General features: G+C 40.1%; 2 protein-coding genes across 2 annotated transcripts in view; one reads left to right on the top strand and one right to left on the bottom strand.

Moving 5' to 3' along the window:
• Positions 1-1,550: 1,550 nt before the first annotated feature.
• On the top strand, positions 1,551-5,510 carry ABITRAM (actin binding transcription modulator). Its single transcript, XM_039570691.1, has 6 exons — positions 1,551-1,658; positions 1,735-1,786; positions 4,074-4,203; positions 4,911-4,987; positions 5,059-5,128; positions 5,199-5,510. Exons 1-6 carry the CDS (start codon positions 1,595-1,597, stop codon positions 5,325-5,327), a joined length of 522 nt encoding a protein of 173 aa, XP_039426625.1. The 5' UTR covers positions 1,551-1,594; the 3' UTR covers positions 5,328-5,510.
• Positions 5,511-5,922: 412 nt separating this feature from the next.
• The window catches only part of CTNNAL1 (catenin alpha like 1), a 57,451-nt gene continuing 45,473 nt past the window's right edge, over positions 5,923-17,900 (bottom strand). Inside the window, exons 12-19 of the mRNA XM_039570676.1 lie at positions 13,567-13,604; positions 10,304-10,354; positions 10,053-10,207; positions 9,218-9,266; positions 8,335-8,391; positions 8,094-8,213; positions 6,840-6,923; positions 5,923-6,744 (exon numbers count right to left, since the gene is read on the bottom strand). Of these exons, the coding sequence (XP_039426610.1) occupies positions 6,583-6,744; positions 6,840-6,923; positions 8,094-8,213; positions 8,335-8,391; positions 9,218-9,266; positions 10,053-10,207; positions 10,304-10,354; positions 13,567-13,604 (716 nt within the window). The 3' untranslated portion in view covers positions 5,923-6,582. The remainder of the gene's footprint in view (positions 6,745-6,839; positions 6,924-8,093; positions 8,214-8,334; positions 8,392-9,217; positions 9,267-10,052; positions 10,208-10,303; positions 10,355-13,566; positions 13,605-17,900) is intronic.

The raw sequence follows: 17,900 nt of genomic DNA, 5'->3' as shown, positions 1-17,900 counted from the left end.
TCTGCTCACAGTGATGAAATCCTGTTCTGCACCTTCTTTGAAGCCAGGGGTTGAGAAAGGTGTACTTCCTTCAGCTCTCCTAATGCATCCCTGTGTCCTAGCAGGCATTGTAGGGCATGGGTTTACCCATGGTGTGGGAAAACACCATAAATACAGTGCACTTCAGCCCATGGGGCTTCCACCTTCTGCACCGCACCCGACTGCTACCGTAATCAGGCATCCCTCTAGTCCTGGGAGATTTCAGGGTTGGGTTAGGGTTAGGGTAACCCCAACCCTAACTAATTTAACAATATGAAAAATGAATTGTCTTTAGACCATGTGAGCAGAAATGTCTCTACCCTGTACACAAGCATATTCCACCCATTTACTGCTCTTCAATCATTGATGGAGAAATGTCCATGACAGGCAGTTGTCCAGACTAATAACTGAGAAGACTATAGACTGAAACTTGCTGTAGTTTTGTATCAGCAGGATGACAAAAGGTTGGTTGTTTTTTTTGTTTTGAGTTGGTTTGTTTGTTTTGTTGTGTTTTTCTGTCAGCCTTATAAAGTTGAATCTGCATCTGTTGCAGTGTACTCATGTTGGAAATACTCATGGTTTGGCAAGCCAGTGGGGCAGAGCCTCTGAGTAGCCCTTTATTTTTATGTGTATATTTTTCTGCAGCAGTTTTTAATGTGCCTGGCTACTCTGGATAATAAATGGAAGTGTCTGCTTGGTGTATCCGTCTGTAGTGTAGTACAGACCTTAATTTTATATGCTGTTACAGCTGCCTTTAGTGCCTGTGCTAGATGCAGGTAAACTGAATAGGCAAACAGTGCTGGAATCAATTTTGTTTGGGTTTTTTTTTGGTAACATTCTTCTAATGGTTTGGGCCTGTATTTGTACAGAAAAGGTGTCATGTGTAGTTACTCTGTGCAGCAGGAGTCGGAGCAAAAAGGTGTGGAGGTTCTCAAGTTCTCACGTGCCTGGCCTATGGGGATCAGGTGCTGGTACGGTTTCTCTGCATCCTTTGTGCCTAAATGCGATGCCACGCGTGTTGTGGGAATGCAGCTCGTTTATATTTGTAGAAAACACAGCCCAGGCTGAAACGGAATTCAAAGGCTGAAATGGAATTCAGGGAGGCTCTGCTGCTGCCTGAACTGAGACACCAGTGCAGTTAAAATCTCTGTGGAAAAACTGGGGCGTTCTGTTTTCCACGAGCAGCAAACAAAAAGATGTTTTAATGAAATGTGGGTTGTTGGGGTTTTTTTTTAAATTTAAAGTACGTTTTTGGTGTGTATATATATGGTCACTGTAGCTGTTACTGTATTGCTGTGTGCTAGAGAAAATAAACCACTGAACCAAACCGGAGGCGTTCGAGCGTTTTTTCTCAGTGAGGGAGCGTTTTCCTCGCTGCTGGAGATACGGCGGAAGATGTTACAGCTTTCGTTTACCTTCTCGAGGGAGAGTAAAAAAAAAAGGTAACACTTTATTTCCGTGGGGTTTCCCGTGCCGAGGCGGGGCGAGGGCCGGGCTGGGGCCGCCCCTGCAGAGCCGCCCTGCCGCCGTCATCGCTCGGCGCCGGCGGGCCGGGCCGGGCCGGGCCGGGCCGGGCATGGCTGAGGGGGCGGCGGGGCCGGGCGGCGCCGAGCGGTACTTCACACGCTGGTACAAGCCAGGTACCGCGGGGGGCCGGGGCCGGGCCGCGCCGGAACGGCGGCGGGGCCATGACTCCTCTTTGTGCCTTTCTTGTAGACGTGAAGGGGCGGCCGTGCGAGGACTTCTGCGTGCTGCAGCACTCCAACAGGCGAGTGGCCGGCGGGGATCGGGGTCCGCCGCTGCCTGCTGGGCGCCGGCGCTCGGGAAGCCTCGGGCTGCCTTCGGCCAGGGCCCCGGCCCTCGCCCTGCACCCGGAGGGAGCGGCGGTGGCTGCAGCGGCCGGGACATGGACAGGGCTGGCCTGGGACACAGCGCCAGGCGAGCCTGCGTTGTCCGGGAAGGTGGGAGGATGGGAGAGCGACAGATCGGCCTCCCCAGCCTTTAATTATTGCTCCAATGAGAAACAGTGGGGCTTGGACTCTCACTCCCGACACCCTCCCTCACCCCCCGTACTGCTCAGCAGTGTCCGTAGTGCTTCCCTCGCTCCCTGCACCCTCACCTGCTGGAAGGGCCACGTGCAGCCTCCCTAGGGCTGTTCATGGAAAGACTGGACGTGGCGCTCAGTGCCATGCTCTAGTTGACACGGTGGTGTTCGGGCATAGGCTGGACTCGATCTCAGAGGTCTTTTCCAACCTATTTGATTCTGTGATCATCAGTAGCAGAAGAGCAACGTTCCAAAAGGCTTTTCCCTAATAACATTTTGAAGGAGTCTGTTTAACTTGATTTCTAACTCCTTCAGTTTGAACGAACATTCAGCTTTTTCTCGATAAAACGTAATTGCTTTTCCTTGTATATTTCTGCACTCATGGATGATGAAGGCAAGATAGGAAAATGTCTTGCTTCTGCTTGGATGTATCCAGTTATTTGGAGTAAATCAACCTGTAGCCGATGTGGAGTCTCATTCCATACCTTACCTCCCCCTCCGGCAGCCTGTTAGGGCATTTGGGAGCCTTTCTGGGGCGTTTGGTCCCAGAGGGAAGAACAGAGCCTAATTACTGTCCGCACAAAACCAGGCAGGGCCAGTGGTTCACGTGTTGAGGGAAGGTGAGGCAGCATTTGTGTTCCCAGTGAGTTGCCTGCTCTAAGAATTCAGCGTAATAAGAAGGGCGTGCTTGGCACAGGGCAGAAGCGTCACCTTGCTGCAGCCTTGGGAGCTGGAGCTCCTCTGTGGCTGTCCCCTGCAGTTCTTCCTCACTCTTTCAAAAGGGAAACCAGAGTACCTGCAAATAACAGGTGTGACAGTAACAGCAAGAAAGGACACCCTTGCATTTGTACTGAATACTAAATATGAGGTTACTAATCTCAGGTGTCTGGTAGAAACAATAGTTTAAATGCTGTTGATTTGTTCAGTTGTCTATGAAGACTGTTTTGCACCTTTGAATTCTGAAATACCAGGACCCTTGGATCCCACAGCAGCTTAGCCAGATGTTCTGTGAAGTATTTTGCCATTGTTATGTATGGGGCTGTGGCTCGGTTTGCTGTTTCTAGGCAGTGTAAAGTTGTTTCTTGATTTTTTGTTTTGCCAGGTCTCAGCTCCATTAGATGACAGCTCAAACAGATAATCTGTCATCTTCCCCTTAGAAGGAGGCTGGGGTGAAGGGAGGTAGCTTTGCTGCTAGGACATGCTGGATGCATTCACCAGGATCCAGCTCCCTCTTGTGGGAGCTGCGCAGCCAGAACTCCCCAGAAGGAGTGTGGGGAGATGGATACAGCATCCACAGGAAGAGATTTGGTTCCATACCCTGTTTTTTAGTGCAGTCACTGTTCTGTTAGTTTTGGTCCTTGCTCTAGGTTTTATACTCTCAAACAAAATAGATTCCTTTCTCTTCACTTACTTGCAAGTTCATGCTTGTGAACTTAGGCATAGTTCTAGGCCAGGCAGGCCTAGTCTCTTCAGCTGGGCTTGTCTCAAACTGTCCAGTTCCATGGCAAGAAATAACCCTCCTTTAGAAAAAAATGAAATGCAAGCAGCAAGTTAACTAAGGCCCAGATCACTGAAGGATTCATCAGCTGTAACTGTTCACCACAAAAGGCCTTTAGCTGTTGAGAAACACTGCTTTGTGTTACATTTTGTGACAAGTGCTCTGTGCTTTACTTGTTTGTCCTACGATGAGTACCTACTTCAGTTACTGGCTGAAATGAACCAACCATGCTCCCATGGGGTACAACAAGAGAGAGAACAGCACTGGCTCATTAAAAATCAGTGGTTCTGTTTCAGTAAGAAGTGTAGGGCTTTTAACAATCCAGTCTGGTATCTCAAAATGAAGTATTTTCAATGGCAGCGGCTTTTGGTCAGAAAGCCATTTCCATTCAGTTTGGTACAGCAGCTATCAAATAAGATAGGCAGAGAAGGTTGTGGAACTTGCTTAGAGCACAAAGGAGTGTGGCTTCTTAAAAGTACAGTGGAATAACTGACTTTTTTTTTTCTTTTGCAGAATCTGTGTCATCACCTTGGCAGAAGCCCACCCTCTTCTTCAAAGTGGGAAAACAATTAAAAACATTAATTACCAAATCAGTGCAAACTGTAGCAGACTTCAGAATAAGGTCTCTGGGAAGTCAAAAAGGGTATGGCTTTTTGCTTTGTTTTTATTTTAATCTCTCACTGTGCCTGAGATCTTTCTTTCCTTTCTTGGATAGAAACCCAGCAGGTAACTTTTGTGTTTTTTTAAACCAGCCCCTCTGCAGCTGAAGAATTTAGACTTCCTCAAGAGGTGCCTGTCTCCCTGTCCCAGCCAGGGTCTTGCAGTGCTCCTACAGCACTGGTGGTTTCCAGTGTTGCTCAAACCCACTCACTTCCAGTAATTTTTTTGGTAGTGTACAGAGGGACATAAACATCCCTGAAATGATAAAAATTTGTTTCCAAGAAGCTGCAAAGGATTTGGAGACTACTGTTTTTTTCAAGCAGATCCAGATAGCAGATGGGCCAGTTCAGTGTGGTGGGTTTTTGAAAGTGCCGTTTAACTTGCTTACACCGAAATCAATGGTGCTGTTCCTCTCCTCTCGCCCCTGATTTTAGTCTCATCAAAATTCGAGTCTGCTAGTCTGCAGAAAACTTAATTATGACTAAATCTGTAAGCTTGTAGCAAGCTTCTGTTTGATTTGTGCACATAACTAAGTTGGCATCGCCCCTTCTGTAGGGAAGCACAGCTCTGGAACTTGCACTGACCTGTAACTATCACACATCCTTCCTTTTGGACATTACTGACGGTAATACTTTCACAAACCCTGTGTAATTAAAACTACATACACATTTATTTATTTTCCAAATGCAGGGAGCTCAGTTTTTAACAGAACTTGCCCCTCTGTGCAGGATATCTTCATCAGATGGAGAGGAATACACCATTTACAGGTAAGGTTTTTCCATTTTTCTTCTTACCTTGACATACCACACACATCTACTGAATCTAAACACTTTTGCAGTTGCATACGAGGGCGGCTGATCGAAGTGAATGAGAACATTCTTAGTAATCCTGCTCTTCTGCAAGAAAAGGTAAGACATTTTCTTGTTCTTTTATTTTCCAGCTTTTATTTCACTGCTAACTTCAGGCTTGCTTTTTTAGCCATCAACTGAGGGGTACATTGCAGTGGTTCTACCCAAATTTGAAGAAAGCAAGAGTATAACTCAGGGACTTCTGACGCAGAAGGAGTACGAAGAAGTTTTGTTGCAACGCCGCAGTTCTGCTTCATGAAATCAATTCTACACTCCCTGTCTGTATTTAATTATAAATAAGTGACTTTTATTGTACACTGTGAGTTTTGTAGTATTGAAAAGACCCAGTGCCAGTTTTTAAAAGTGGAACTAAACTGCTTGATTCATAAAAGAATAAACCAGTTCAAATAGTTTGTATATTAAAATTTCTGTAAAAACTTGATGTAAAATTTTTCTTTTTCTCTGAATTCTAGCTCTACAGGTTTTTAAATAAGCTCAGAATGACATGTTGGAGATTATTTGTGTTCCACAATCAGCTTTGCTTCTGCTTAATGCTAGCATAGTATATATAGAAAAATCATAGCATTTGGCTATCATGTAATTTAGCTTAACTAATACAATATGGAGTTTGACACAGGTGAATGGAAAATAAAACTGCAGCAAAAGCCTCTGTACAAAGAGCAGCTAAACTTGAAAATATGTATTTCACACCAAGTTGTATTTTCATGGTATCCTGAAGTCAAATAATGCCCTTTGTACAGAATTTTGTAATAATCAGTGTCTACGTTCTTCAATTTTAAATGGCATAGTATCAAGTCTGCATAATACTTCAGTGGTTCTACAGGCAACTCAAATTCTGCTCAGTAAGTTTTAATAAAAAAGCAACAACTGCCATCTACAAATAGGCTAAAAGAAAAGGGTTTGAGTCAAGACTATTAATCACTTAGAAATACACTTTTGTAGAGATGAATCATGTCATCAAGATTAAAATTCAGGGGTGCAGCTATTTAAAGAGGTTTTTTTTTTCCTAGGACTACTTCATTGCAGGCATAACTTGTAACTTAAGGTAACAATTCAGTGCTTCAGGCCACAGCCTTTCAGACTATATTCCTGATTCCACTTTATCAAATATATAGACCGAAATAGGCCAGAGATGAGTTTACAGACTTCAACAGTAGTGTTACATATAGCGTATGCAGCACAGGGGTCTTTACATAAAATGTCTATTAGCAGCATCTTTGGGTTGACACATCCATTAAGACATTCATAAGCATTAATTACAAAATGGGTATCAATAGTGAGCACAGGAAAGGCATTCACATTATAAAAATACAGAACATTTAGACCAGCTGGTGTTTTAATGGCTAAGTCACGGGACATCTATTAGATGTGACAAAAGGTCAACAGTTTTATATCAAATTAACCTGGCTTGACTTTCCACAAATGAAAGCAATATTGAAACTTCAGCAAGTGTTATTTTCAAATGGGAATTCCTGCATTTCTCAGTGCTATGATTACTTGCTCTCTAAAAACGTCATGTTTGTTACATGATTTTCTAAAGACTTGATGCCAAATGTGTCCACTCTTCTTTCTGGAGTACGTGCATTTGTACCAGTTCGTAATCTGTCTTCTTTCCATGGTGGAGCAGGCTTAAGACAACCATTTCCTGCTTTATTCTGTGTATATATATAAGAAAGATGTCTTAAAAAAACCCAACCCAACCAAGCAAACACCCAGACTTTAAAACAGTCCGGATAAACCAAGTACTCACCTTTCTCAGTAATTTGCAGCAAAGTGGAAGAAGTTGGCATAGCAGAGTCATCACATTCCTTGTTTTCAGAATGCATGCATCAACCTAATCAAGACATTTAATAGAGGAGTAATACCACTCAATTCTTGTGTTAGACAGTTGTTTTTGGCATGAGATGGTGATCTGCTTCGAGCTGGGTTAAGTAATACTTGTCCTTCTGAAATATCTCCTAATCAAATGGGTTTGCCTACATTTTTTTCTTAGTTTCTCTGTATAGTACATGTAAAACAAGAGCATCCCTTCTGTTAAGCACAACTTGAGCTATGATGCAGACACATCCCAAGAGAATGAACTACTAGTACTACTATATTAAATAGTAATAGAAGTCTCTTGGAAAGGAGTTCTTACCATCTAAGTATGAATCATCCCAATTCCTCATGGTTTTCCTTTTGTTTTATGTCTAGCCAGTATGATTTAGAAAGCCATGCATCATCTAAGCCTTAGTTCAATGTTACACTAAAAGTTATCTTAAATCTTAACACTCAGCCCAGGTAACTTAGCCTGAGTCCTCAAACATTAATTTGAGAAGCTGTAATTGCTATGTACTGATACATTACTGTATAAACAGAGTGGAGTTCCCATTTAATTTAGAGAGGGTGAAACAAACCACGCAGTAGCCCCAAGGGGCTCAGTTTCGCTTGCATGCTTTAGCCAGTTTCAGACCCTGCTGTAAAACTGAAACACCTTTTCCACAGCCAACTGGAAACAAACATCCAGGTGCATGGAAATGGTCTTGCTCACACTGATCACTGCTGGCTCAGGGATACTGATCCCCTCTGATCATTGCACGTCTACTTCTTGTGTTAACAGTTTGGAAACTTCCATGGCAGCTGTCTATGTAGTTATTTGTAGCAAATACGAGTATCAGAAAAAAATCTGGGCAGTCCAGGGTAGATGCTACCTACTGAGAGGCAAATGTGTTTCAGTAGTGGAGTTGGGGGTTTGGAATTTGTTACATTTATGTTAAGCATCAGTAACAATAATAACAGTAATTATTACAGTGGTGGAAATACATATTACCTCCCATTAAAATTCTGATCCCTGAAGTCCATGTTGAGGTATACCTAATTACAGTTCCCGTTTATCCGAATGGAATTCTAGTGGATACTACTGCAAACTAGCCCCATATTTTAACTGGAGCATAAATTAGTATATTACTTTATTTCAAAACAAGTTAGGTGTTACTTTGAGAAATATAAATAATTTTTACCTTACCTTTGTAAATGTAGCACTTTTACCCTGAGCAGAAGCTTTAGCTGTTATCTGGAGCTGCTTGCACATAGAGATGAGTTTTTCAGCCTCCAACAGAAGCAAAGGCTTGTCATCATTGTGCACCTGAAACGTGGTTCAGGAAGACAACACAACTCTGCGTTAAAGACTTCAGCATTAGGTTAAGGGCAAAGACAGCACAACCAACTGTTAATCAGTGTATCACTGGAGTAATAAGATACATCACCTGATCAGAAAGAGCATGAAGAGCTGAAGCAAGCTTTGTGCCCTCTGTGGCAAAAATCTGAAAGGGGGAGAAATCATGTAACAAAATGAACCACAACAGAAGATGAGGCTTTTCCCCTCCTGTTTTAATAGTGTACTTTTAAGTAAAAAGGTAGCAGGAAATACTTGTAATAATTGTATAATTATAAAAATTATATAAATCTATAATTCACAAGTCAGCAGTTTGTAGTGACTCCTGAAATAACAAGCTTCACTACAAACTGCCATCCCGCAGATAAGCAGAGTTTAAAGGCTTTTCCTTTACATATAAAAAAACCTCCAACTTCCAATTATTTTTTTTTCACTGTGGCAGCTCACAAATGTTTTGTGGGTGGCTGACACCTGCCCTGCTTGTTTATTGGCCTTTCAAAGGTAACCAGTCTCCTGTTACACACAGGCATGCATCCTGGAAATAGCATCCCACATTCCTTCACTTGGGCCCTTGTCTTCTGTTTGCATTGTGCAAATTTTTATATCTTCTTTCTTTCCCATGAAAATCCTGCTGCTCAGACTAGGATTTAGTATCTGTTAACACTACCAGGGACCAAGTCAAGTGACACAACAAACACTACAAATGTGTTGAAGTCCACTGTATTTGCCATAATGCCAGTTTGCTATCCCTCCTCCTAGCTGGAATCTATCCATGTAATGAATTCTGTCTGAAGCTACGACTGGAACACTGTGAAGTTCACTTTCAGAGTATGTACCAGAGTTAGGCTGCTCAAAATCTACAGCTGCCAGTCAATTCATGGTACACTGTACTTATGTGTAAGGAATCAGACACTGAAGTTCCAATTTGGCTTCACTTGGAGTGTCTACGTCCTGTTTTGTTAAATATACATTACCTCTGCCTGATGAAATAAATCTTGAGTAGTTTTCAGAAGTCCTTCTCCTCTGTGGGAAATAACAAAAGCAGAAGATATGCCATTTATAGACTGCAGATTATTTTGCCTGCTACTTACAAAAATTATAGTCTCACCACTGAACATTTTATAGTTCACACCACTGAACTGTAAACATCAGTCTTTTAGAAGATGCTAGACACAACAATAACTACGTACAGGAACTGCATTAAAAAATATTGCACAAACACCTCAGTAGCTACAGCATTCTTGGGGAATTAACAATGGTTCAGTTCTCACAAGCTGAACAAGAATAGAAATCCACGTCTCTGGCATACTGAGTATTACTGGACTAGCAGGTAACAAAAAAATCTCAACTCTGGTAAAAAAAACCCAAGCAAACCTAAATTCTTCAAGTAAGAAAGCTGACATTGCACAGACAAGTTTCAGAACAACACTTTTCAGTGTAGCAAAGATCAGTAACTCTCATCTACAGTTACATCTCACCTACAGGTACATACTTGTGCTTTAATTCCTTTAATTTTCAAAGTATTTATGAACATACTTCTTAAAATGTTTTCTGTACCCAAGAGATATTTAAATAGATGCCCTCCAACAAAACAAGTGTTAAGCCCTTTAAAAATAAAGGGGGTTTAAAATTAGGGGGTTTTTAAACAGCTTAGAATTTCACAAAAATTTATAAAGCCTAAGGACAGAATCAAGTTCCTTTCTCAATGGGTTCCAACTATTATGTTCTTTAAATGAAAATTTGTTTTTTCTAACAAACACTGTTAATGCTCTTTTTCCCACCAAAATTTGCCGTGTGCACTGTAATTACCTGGTAAACAAATACATGGAGTAGGCCATACTTGACATGCCTTGCCCATGTTGCACAATCTCATTCTCCTGATCCTCCCATTTCTCAGTCTCAGAATCCACATCAGATGTTAGCAGATGCAATTCTAATCCAAGTTTTGCAATTTTCGCCTGTTCCTGTAAATGGTAACCATATTTATGGCACTTAAAAACACATTCTTCTGATAAGATAAAAAAATGAAAGTTTTTTTTACTAAAATGACGGTATCTTACCTCAGTATCTAGTTTGACTGGCTTTAATGTTTTCAGATTTGAATTATGCTTCTGTTTCAAACAAAAAATAATATTTTTAAATAATAGGAATTGATAATCATTTTACTAGTAAATCTTAAAGAGGTAGCTCTATATTCAGAGAAAGACTTTGCAGGAGAGTTCCAGACGTTCAAACGAACTTCTCAGCAGAAACTGAGAACCTCTTCTGATCTGTCTGTCCTGAAATGGCAGGTGCAGATGCCCCAAAATTTCAAAGACAAGACCTCTTCCACAGTTCTCAGGCTCCACTTCCTAATGCAGTACAGTCTCTTCCCTTTACCCTGTAAATCCTCAGTAACAGTCAGGACTAAACAGTCTTAACCAAGTAGTCCTGCACTGATTTTTTCTATCACTGATGATACTGATATAAGAAGGACGCTGAGTTGGCTAACAGCAAGCTGATGTGGGCTACAACCCATACAAATGCTGCTGTGAGGAGGCAGCCCATGATGCTGTGTCACTTTGTAGAGGCAGCTGTAAACAAATATTGACACTTTGATCTTTTCACGGGTTTCCTTCTTTTATTTAAATCATGAACTATCCAAGATACCAGTCTAGCTGCAAGCCAAATATTGGCTCACATGAAACAATAATTAGTGGTACTGATGTGAGTGGAGTACCTGGTAAGGCAGTACTTGCCAACTGCATGACACACTTATGCAGTAATACTTTACTTATTTCACATTAATTTGCCATTCTTGGCTTTAATTTTGTGTATTGGTGCTGTCACTGTGCAAAGACAGCAAAATCACCAGATGTGGGAGGCACAGTCCACGTTCACAAACCACTGGAATGGCAAGTACAAAGTTGGTGTCGTAACTTGGAGAGGTGTGAGGCACAGGAGGAAGCTGGATGATCTCAGTGCCTGACTGAGAGCCTTGTCTGAGACTCTGAAAAAAGCTGCTGCTATTCATTAGTGGAAGTACTTGGGCAAATTAGGCTTAGTAATGCCTGCAGGGGAAAAAATAAACAAGAAGCAACACTGTTCATTGTGAACAGCATCAGCAATGAGATTCAGGTACCATCTCCATCTCTCACTTCAAGAGTCTGAGCAAAAAGTACTCATACTGAAGTTCCTAGTGTAATTCGGTGCTCAGTTTAGCTTTCATGCAATTTCTCTTTCCCCATCCCAAAATGTTTAAATATTCTGAATCTTATGAATGTCTACCCAGATTAGACACTGTAATTCTGCCTATGTATTAGAAATGCTGATCTCATATTGAAAGATTTAGCACAAAGGGTAAGAACTGATACTCCTAATTGTGATTTATATTGCATATTAGAGATGCAATTTAAGAAATGCTGTTTTTAAGATAGTGTCTTAAAAGAAGAAAGGAAGACAAAACCAAACTAGATTTGCTTGTAAACACAAACTTTGGTCTAGAAGGTATGGCAATTATTTAAGCTGCACAGTGAAGGGTATTCAAGAAAACCAGCACTGGTTACAACAAATAAGTTTTTAGATTCACAAATAACTAAAGAAAGCGCCGAATGTTTTTGCAGTTTTCTCCACTCTAGTGTTCACTTGCATTATTTCAATAGTACTATTGTTCAAAGTCAGATCAGTAGACAGGTTATTCTGCTTTAAAAACATGCTTTGACACTAAATACTACAGAGAAAAAATATACCCATGCATTAAGTGCACACGTGAATCATCACTGCTGTTCTGGTCCTCATCTACAGCATGGTTTAGGGTGCCACTCATTACCAGCAAACAGCACAGTGGCAATTAAGCAGATGTAACAAAATATGTAATCTAATTAGATCGGCAGGAACAGTGTGGCCTCTGTGCAGGGACAGCGTGGGCGTCAGCCAGGCACAGCAGATCTGTGGTGACAGTAGGGGGAGGAAAGGCTTTGCTGAGAGGAACAGCACTGGGAAGAGAGGCAGTTCCAAAGCTCAGAGAATCAGTTAGGCAAAGAAATTACTCTGTGAAGAAACTCTGGTGTCCTGTGGATGCAATCTACATTTCCCATCTACGTTCAAACTGTGTATTTGTAACTCTTCACAATGGTAAGTATCCTGCAAAACTCAAAAAGAAGGCAGCAACCTTTCAAACAATAACAAAACAGAACTGTTTAAATGCTGGGCACAATGTTTTATTGAAGTTATTTTAAAAAACATACAAATCCATAAGTGGGACTCTGACTTCAAACATATAATCTCTAAATTATAAAGTCCAGAATCTATGTGCCTTAGTCAAACTGGTAAGGGACAGAAACCCTATCAAAAGTTTCAAATATTTAGTTTCATAACTGTGAAATTCACCCATTCTCATGTAGCCTAACATATTCAATTTAAATCTGTAGATTGGATTTATAAAGCTTTTTTATAAAGATTGCATTTATAAAGCTTTTCTCTTTTCATTTAGGGTAAGAAGTTGTATTGTGTTTGAAGCCGTAGAATAGCACAACAGAAGACATGGAGACAGGATACCATTTCAAATCCGAATTCCTCAACAGTACAGGTTAAGGAAAGAAAGCAAGGAGAGAAAGAAACAAGCTAGAGCTTACTGTAGTGCTTGAGATAATTTCTTCCCTTTTTCCTACCCATGAAAAGATTCAGTTCATAGCAAGTGAATTAAATGACTGATTACATGACACTAACAAGGTTTAGGAGGCTTCCTAACACACAGACACTCTCAGAAACAGTGTAATATCAATTATAATCAGCTAAGGATATTAAATACCTCACACCTAAAAACTGGGTATTTAGTGTAACTTTTTTCTCTACATTAAACACACTTAAGATCAAAGAAGGAAACAAGAACCCATTATTTAAAGAGCCTTCAACAGGCTCAAACATGACCCTTTGTTCAAATAGGTTAACTCAGTCTACAATGTTAAGTCTTAGTAATATGATTTATTTTTTCTTTTAGTTTTCAGTATATTGCAGCATATTCCTACTGTTTTAATAGCAACAATGCAGTTTTTTATTATATGGCATGACAGTAGAGTACATGGTAAAAAATTAATGAACAGGAGTTAAAGTTTATGTACAATCTAAGTGATTAAAGCACATTACAAAACTAGTTACCTTAGTCTTCAGTCTGTTTATTATTCATTTAATAAACTGACAAACTTTGATATTTTACTGTCAGCCAACCAGTCAGGATGCATGTTACCAAGATAGTGCCATGTCCCCATCAAGTTGTGACAGGGAAAGAAGTCAAACAGAGAACAGCAGATACAAAATAAACACAACAAACCCAAAAGCAACTTACCCCTGGTCTGGGCAGTGATAGGTAGACACGCTTCTCTCCTATGAAGAACACACAGGTTTATACCAAAATTTGTATGCAGATTTTAATCAGTGGGATCAAATGCCTTCACTTAAATTGCAGTACTATAAAAGCAAATTACTTACCTGCCATTCCTCCTCTCTGAATACTGCGGAAGATCTGTCTCCTGTTCAGAGACAGGCCAAGAGCCCTGTACTGCTCAGATTTTAGCTCCCAGCAACTGGCAATTAAGAAACCTTCTATGAACAATTTCTTTCAGTAATATTTGTAGTCCCCTGCATGTATTTCACAAGGAAGTAAAGCAACTCTCTCCAATGACTCACTAGCTACATGCACTCATTTTGTCTCAAAATAACATAAAATTGCAGCTCCGTGTATGGCTTTTCTTGGCATGGGTTGGATGGTCTGAAATTTGGAATTAGACAGCACCACTAGTGAGAAATACCTAGGCAGGTTTTCCTAAGTAATGCAAGTAAAACTCTCATGTTGTACTGTACTATACATATCGCATGTGTGCTGTATTTTATCAAGAAGAAAGTTCTACAGTATTTTACACACTTATTGAATTGTTTGTTGTATTGCCAGGAGCCCACAATATTCCAAGTATGAGCAAAACAAATTAAGAAAGAAAAAAATCCTTTTTGGGTGTTACCTAAAAGTTGATAAGACAACTTTATTTTCAAGAAGAAACAATGCCTGGGCTAACAGCCTAGGATTACAGCTTCAATTACCAGAAGACATAATGGTAATGAAGACTTGCATTTATTACAACAGATTCAGGAGAGAAAAGTCTGCTAAACCAAATTAAAATAAGTAAAGACCTTAAGAGCTAGTAAGAAATTGGTATTACCAAAAAACCCCAGAAACAATCAAAAAAACCCCACCCTGCCAACCAAACCCCAAGGACTACTACAATGGATGTCAGTACAGATTTGCATAGGGATGTTTACATACATCACAACGAAGGACAAGCAAAAAACCCCTCTACAATTGCTAATTCCTCCTCTTTTATCCACTCCTAGAGAAATTCCATTCTGAGTCCTCAGAAGACAGTTCTTCTGTGCATTCAGGATTTTTTGAAAGCATGCCCTTTATGATTTTCCTGTCACGTCAGGAGATAATCTCTGTGTCTAGGCAACTGACTCCTAAAATTTTAGGATGCCAACCAGTGTCCTTCAACCCTCTTGAAAAGTACAAAAAATGTGACCTTCCTTTCTAAGATCACCTCTTCCTTCTCCTACCCAGTTTTGCAAAAGATGAATTAGCTAACAGGGCACAAGCTGAGTAACTATTTTTTTTCAGAATGCAGAGTTATTCGGATATTAATTGCCCAAACATGTATCCAAGCAAGATTTCTCCCTAAAGACTGATACAAATTATGAAAAGTCATTTACAACATCCTCTACATCAAAACATCAGCTAAAGGGCATGTAAGAAAACATGTAAGACATACCAAGAACAAAAGCTAGCTTGCAATTTTAAAACGCTGCAGATTAAAGGATCTCCTTGGAGCTACGTAACAACTTGTTGTGCCTTGTTAAAAAGTTCAAACACAAAAAGCTTTGACATAACAAATGGAATACAAGCATTTACTGCAATGACACAGTACTTGCACACACAAGGCAGGCATTCAGAATTATGGAAACCAAATGGAAAGTGGTGGTAAACAGAAGTAAGAAAAAAAGTTTCCTTTGCTCTTATACTAATTCCCATTATTTGGCTTTACAAGGTTTAGTTGCTCACCATATTCAGAAAGAAGAAAGATCTAACTATTACTTTTTGGAACATTTAAAAAAACCCTGAAGACCACAAAATACACACACAAAAACCACACTTCAGCGGACCCACAGATACCAGACCTTTTAAAAGAGCAGATCAACTCATGTCAAAGATAATCCTACTTAATCAGAAAATACTTAATTTCATCAGTGTAATCACAAAACTTTTATTTGATTCCATTAATAGAATATACATATATAATTTTTTAGGTATTTGATTTCCTTCATTAGTGTGTCAGATCTTTGTTAATATATCAAATTTATATTTTTGAAAAATATATTTTTTTCACCACATTATGGTCTTCTTTTTATTTGACTGCCTTTGTTTTTCCTAATGTGCTTTCTTTAACATGTTTTTCCTTTTTTTATTTTTTCACTTAAAATTAATTTTCATTATTTCACTCTGTCTTCCAATTTTATGCTTTCTACTAGTTCAAATCATGTTTTTCCTTCCATAATGCCCCTATTTCAACTTTTAAGTCCTGCTTCTGATGTCACTTCTTCTCTGAGAGTATGGCAGCATGCCTGCTTCACTCTTCTCTCTAGAATTCGAGTGTCCCAATTCTGAAATCCTGACCTGTATCACCTATTCATCAACTACAGCCCTTCAAAAACCTCATGGTCATTTAACTCCTCACAAATCATGTGGGCAAAACAAAAGAGGAGGGCAGAAAGGTATGTTATCTTCAGAAACCATTCTCTCACTTCTGACCCAAGTTACAAGGGAGCAAATCAGAGGATTATTTACTTATGTTGTTCTCCAGCATGTTCAAACCAAAACATTAGAAAAAAAGAGACTGGCTGACATCCAGCAGCTTGGATGGATGAGAGGTACTTTCATCAGGTGGTCCACCTCAAAGTGCAAGTGCCTCAGAGTTAAGCATCAAATGGAAATGAACCAAACAATCTCTGTGTGCAGAACCAAACCTCCCACACCTGGCAGGAGCCACCCTCTTGAGGAGCCCGTCACTCTCTTTATCCCAGCCTGGACACACCAACATTGTGGAGAATGGGCCTCCTCACCACTGGATTAAAAAGTGGTTTAGGATTGAGCAAAATAATGCCAACTCTTCCTTGCTGTACAGTTCTGCACAGCACAGAAATATTTCCAAAATACACAAGGACGTGTATTACTGGGATGTGCTGTGCTCACCAACCTCCCCACCCCACTGTGCCTGTGCATCCTGCTCCCCCAAAACAAGCCCCTTACAATTTGGGTACATTCCTGTACAATTTCATTACAATTGAGTAAAATATTGCTTCACTTTCAAGCTAAATGCAGCTCCTCCCATGCGCATTTGGAACCTCAGCATGAGAAATACCTCATTTGCCATTATGAAAAAAACTCTGGATAAGAAGCTATGCAATTGCTCGTAAAAATAAAGAAATTAGTATAAACAATGTTAATCTAGTGTAATCCGAAAAATGCTTCTTTTATTTCATGTGTCCAGCACATTTAGTCACCATTCAATTTTTGCATCTTAAGCTGTATTCTGAACTCTCTAACAAAGCTAAACATTTAAATTGGTAGTACAAAAATACAAGTTTTTAAACTGAGGAGAAAAAAAAAAATATACCTCTTACTGTAATTCTATCTCTTGTTACATACAGTCACAATTTTACTGGGAATAAAGCACTTGATACATTTTAGTCTGTAAAATAAAGACACTTTTACCAACCTCAAGACAAGTATCATGAATTACAAGAAGAATAGAGTCTTATCAAATATTGTGAAACTTCACTGTGTTTGCAAGGGCAAAAATTTTGTGAATGCCACTCCTATAATCTCTTAGCAAATAAATATGTTAGTTTCATTTATTTACTGGCTCACCAGTTGTGTTTTCTCGGAGAAGAAAAATGTTAAAAGTGGCAAGGTAACTTCAGGGTATTTTCTGGTAGCAAAAAGACGGGGTACTTGTGGAGATTTTTCCCCTCCCTCTTTTTTTAAATGACAAGAGTCACTCCAAAGTCCAGCAAGAGAAAACAAGCAAACAAAAACAGATTAGCCCACAATACAAAGGAAAACTTTGTAGAAGACGGGTGGATGTAAGAAGATGTTACTTCTAAGGAGATAATTGGTTGCTACTATGAAACAATCCAGATTCAGAAGAGTGTCTCTTACTAGGCTGGGCCATGAGATAAGGAAAATGGAGATTTCTTAACACTGTTTTGGCAATACAAGACCTAACGCACCCAAGGCCACAGAGAGAACACAAGCTATGCTTAATATCTTACCAGTCAGCGGTGGTATCAGAACAGTTTATGCTGAAAGAAATACTGAGGATGAGAGACACTAACAAGAACACAGTTGGGTGGTTATGCCAAACAAGAGCAGTCTTCACTGCATCACACATGATGGCCTCCAACCTGCTCAGCAACACCTACCCATTCATTCTCTTTCCCTCCTTCAAGCAAGGACATTGGGTTGCCCTTGTGAAATGATGTTTTAAAGAAAGTGGAAAATACCACTTATGGAAAATGTGTTATCTGCCACCAGCAGTCCCAAGAGAAAGTTATTAACTAAAGAGGAGGCTGGGC

Source organism: Corvus cornix, chromosome 2, assembly GCF_000738735.6.
Source record: "Corvus cornix cornix isolate S_Up_H32 chromosome 2, ASM73873v5, whole genome shotgun sequence".
NCBI classification, from domain to species: domain Eukaryota; kingdom Metazoa; phylum Chordata; class Aves; order Passeriformes; family Corvidae; genus Corvus; species Corvus cornix.
This window is presented reverse-complemented; position numbering and strand designations above follow the sequence as displayed.

Bases quoted from the DNA above. Each gene is read 5' to 3' on its own strand.
- ABITRAM (XM_039570691.1), top strand. From the start codon at position 1,595: ATGGCTGAGGGGGCGGCGGGGCCGGGCGGCGCCGAGCGGTACTTCACA. The intron at 1,659-1,734 runs GTACCGCGGGGG...CCTTTCTTGTAG, and splicing joins CACACGCTGGTACAAGCCAG to ACGTGAAGGGGCGGCCGTGC. The intron at 4,988-5,058 runs GTAAGGTTTTTC...ACACTTTTGCAG, and splicing joins GAGGAATACACCATTTACAG to TTGCATACGAGGGCGGCTGA.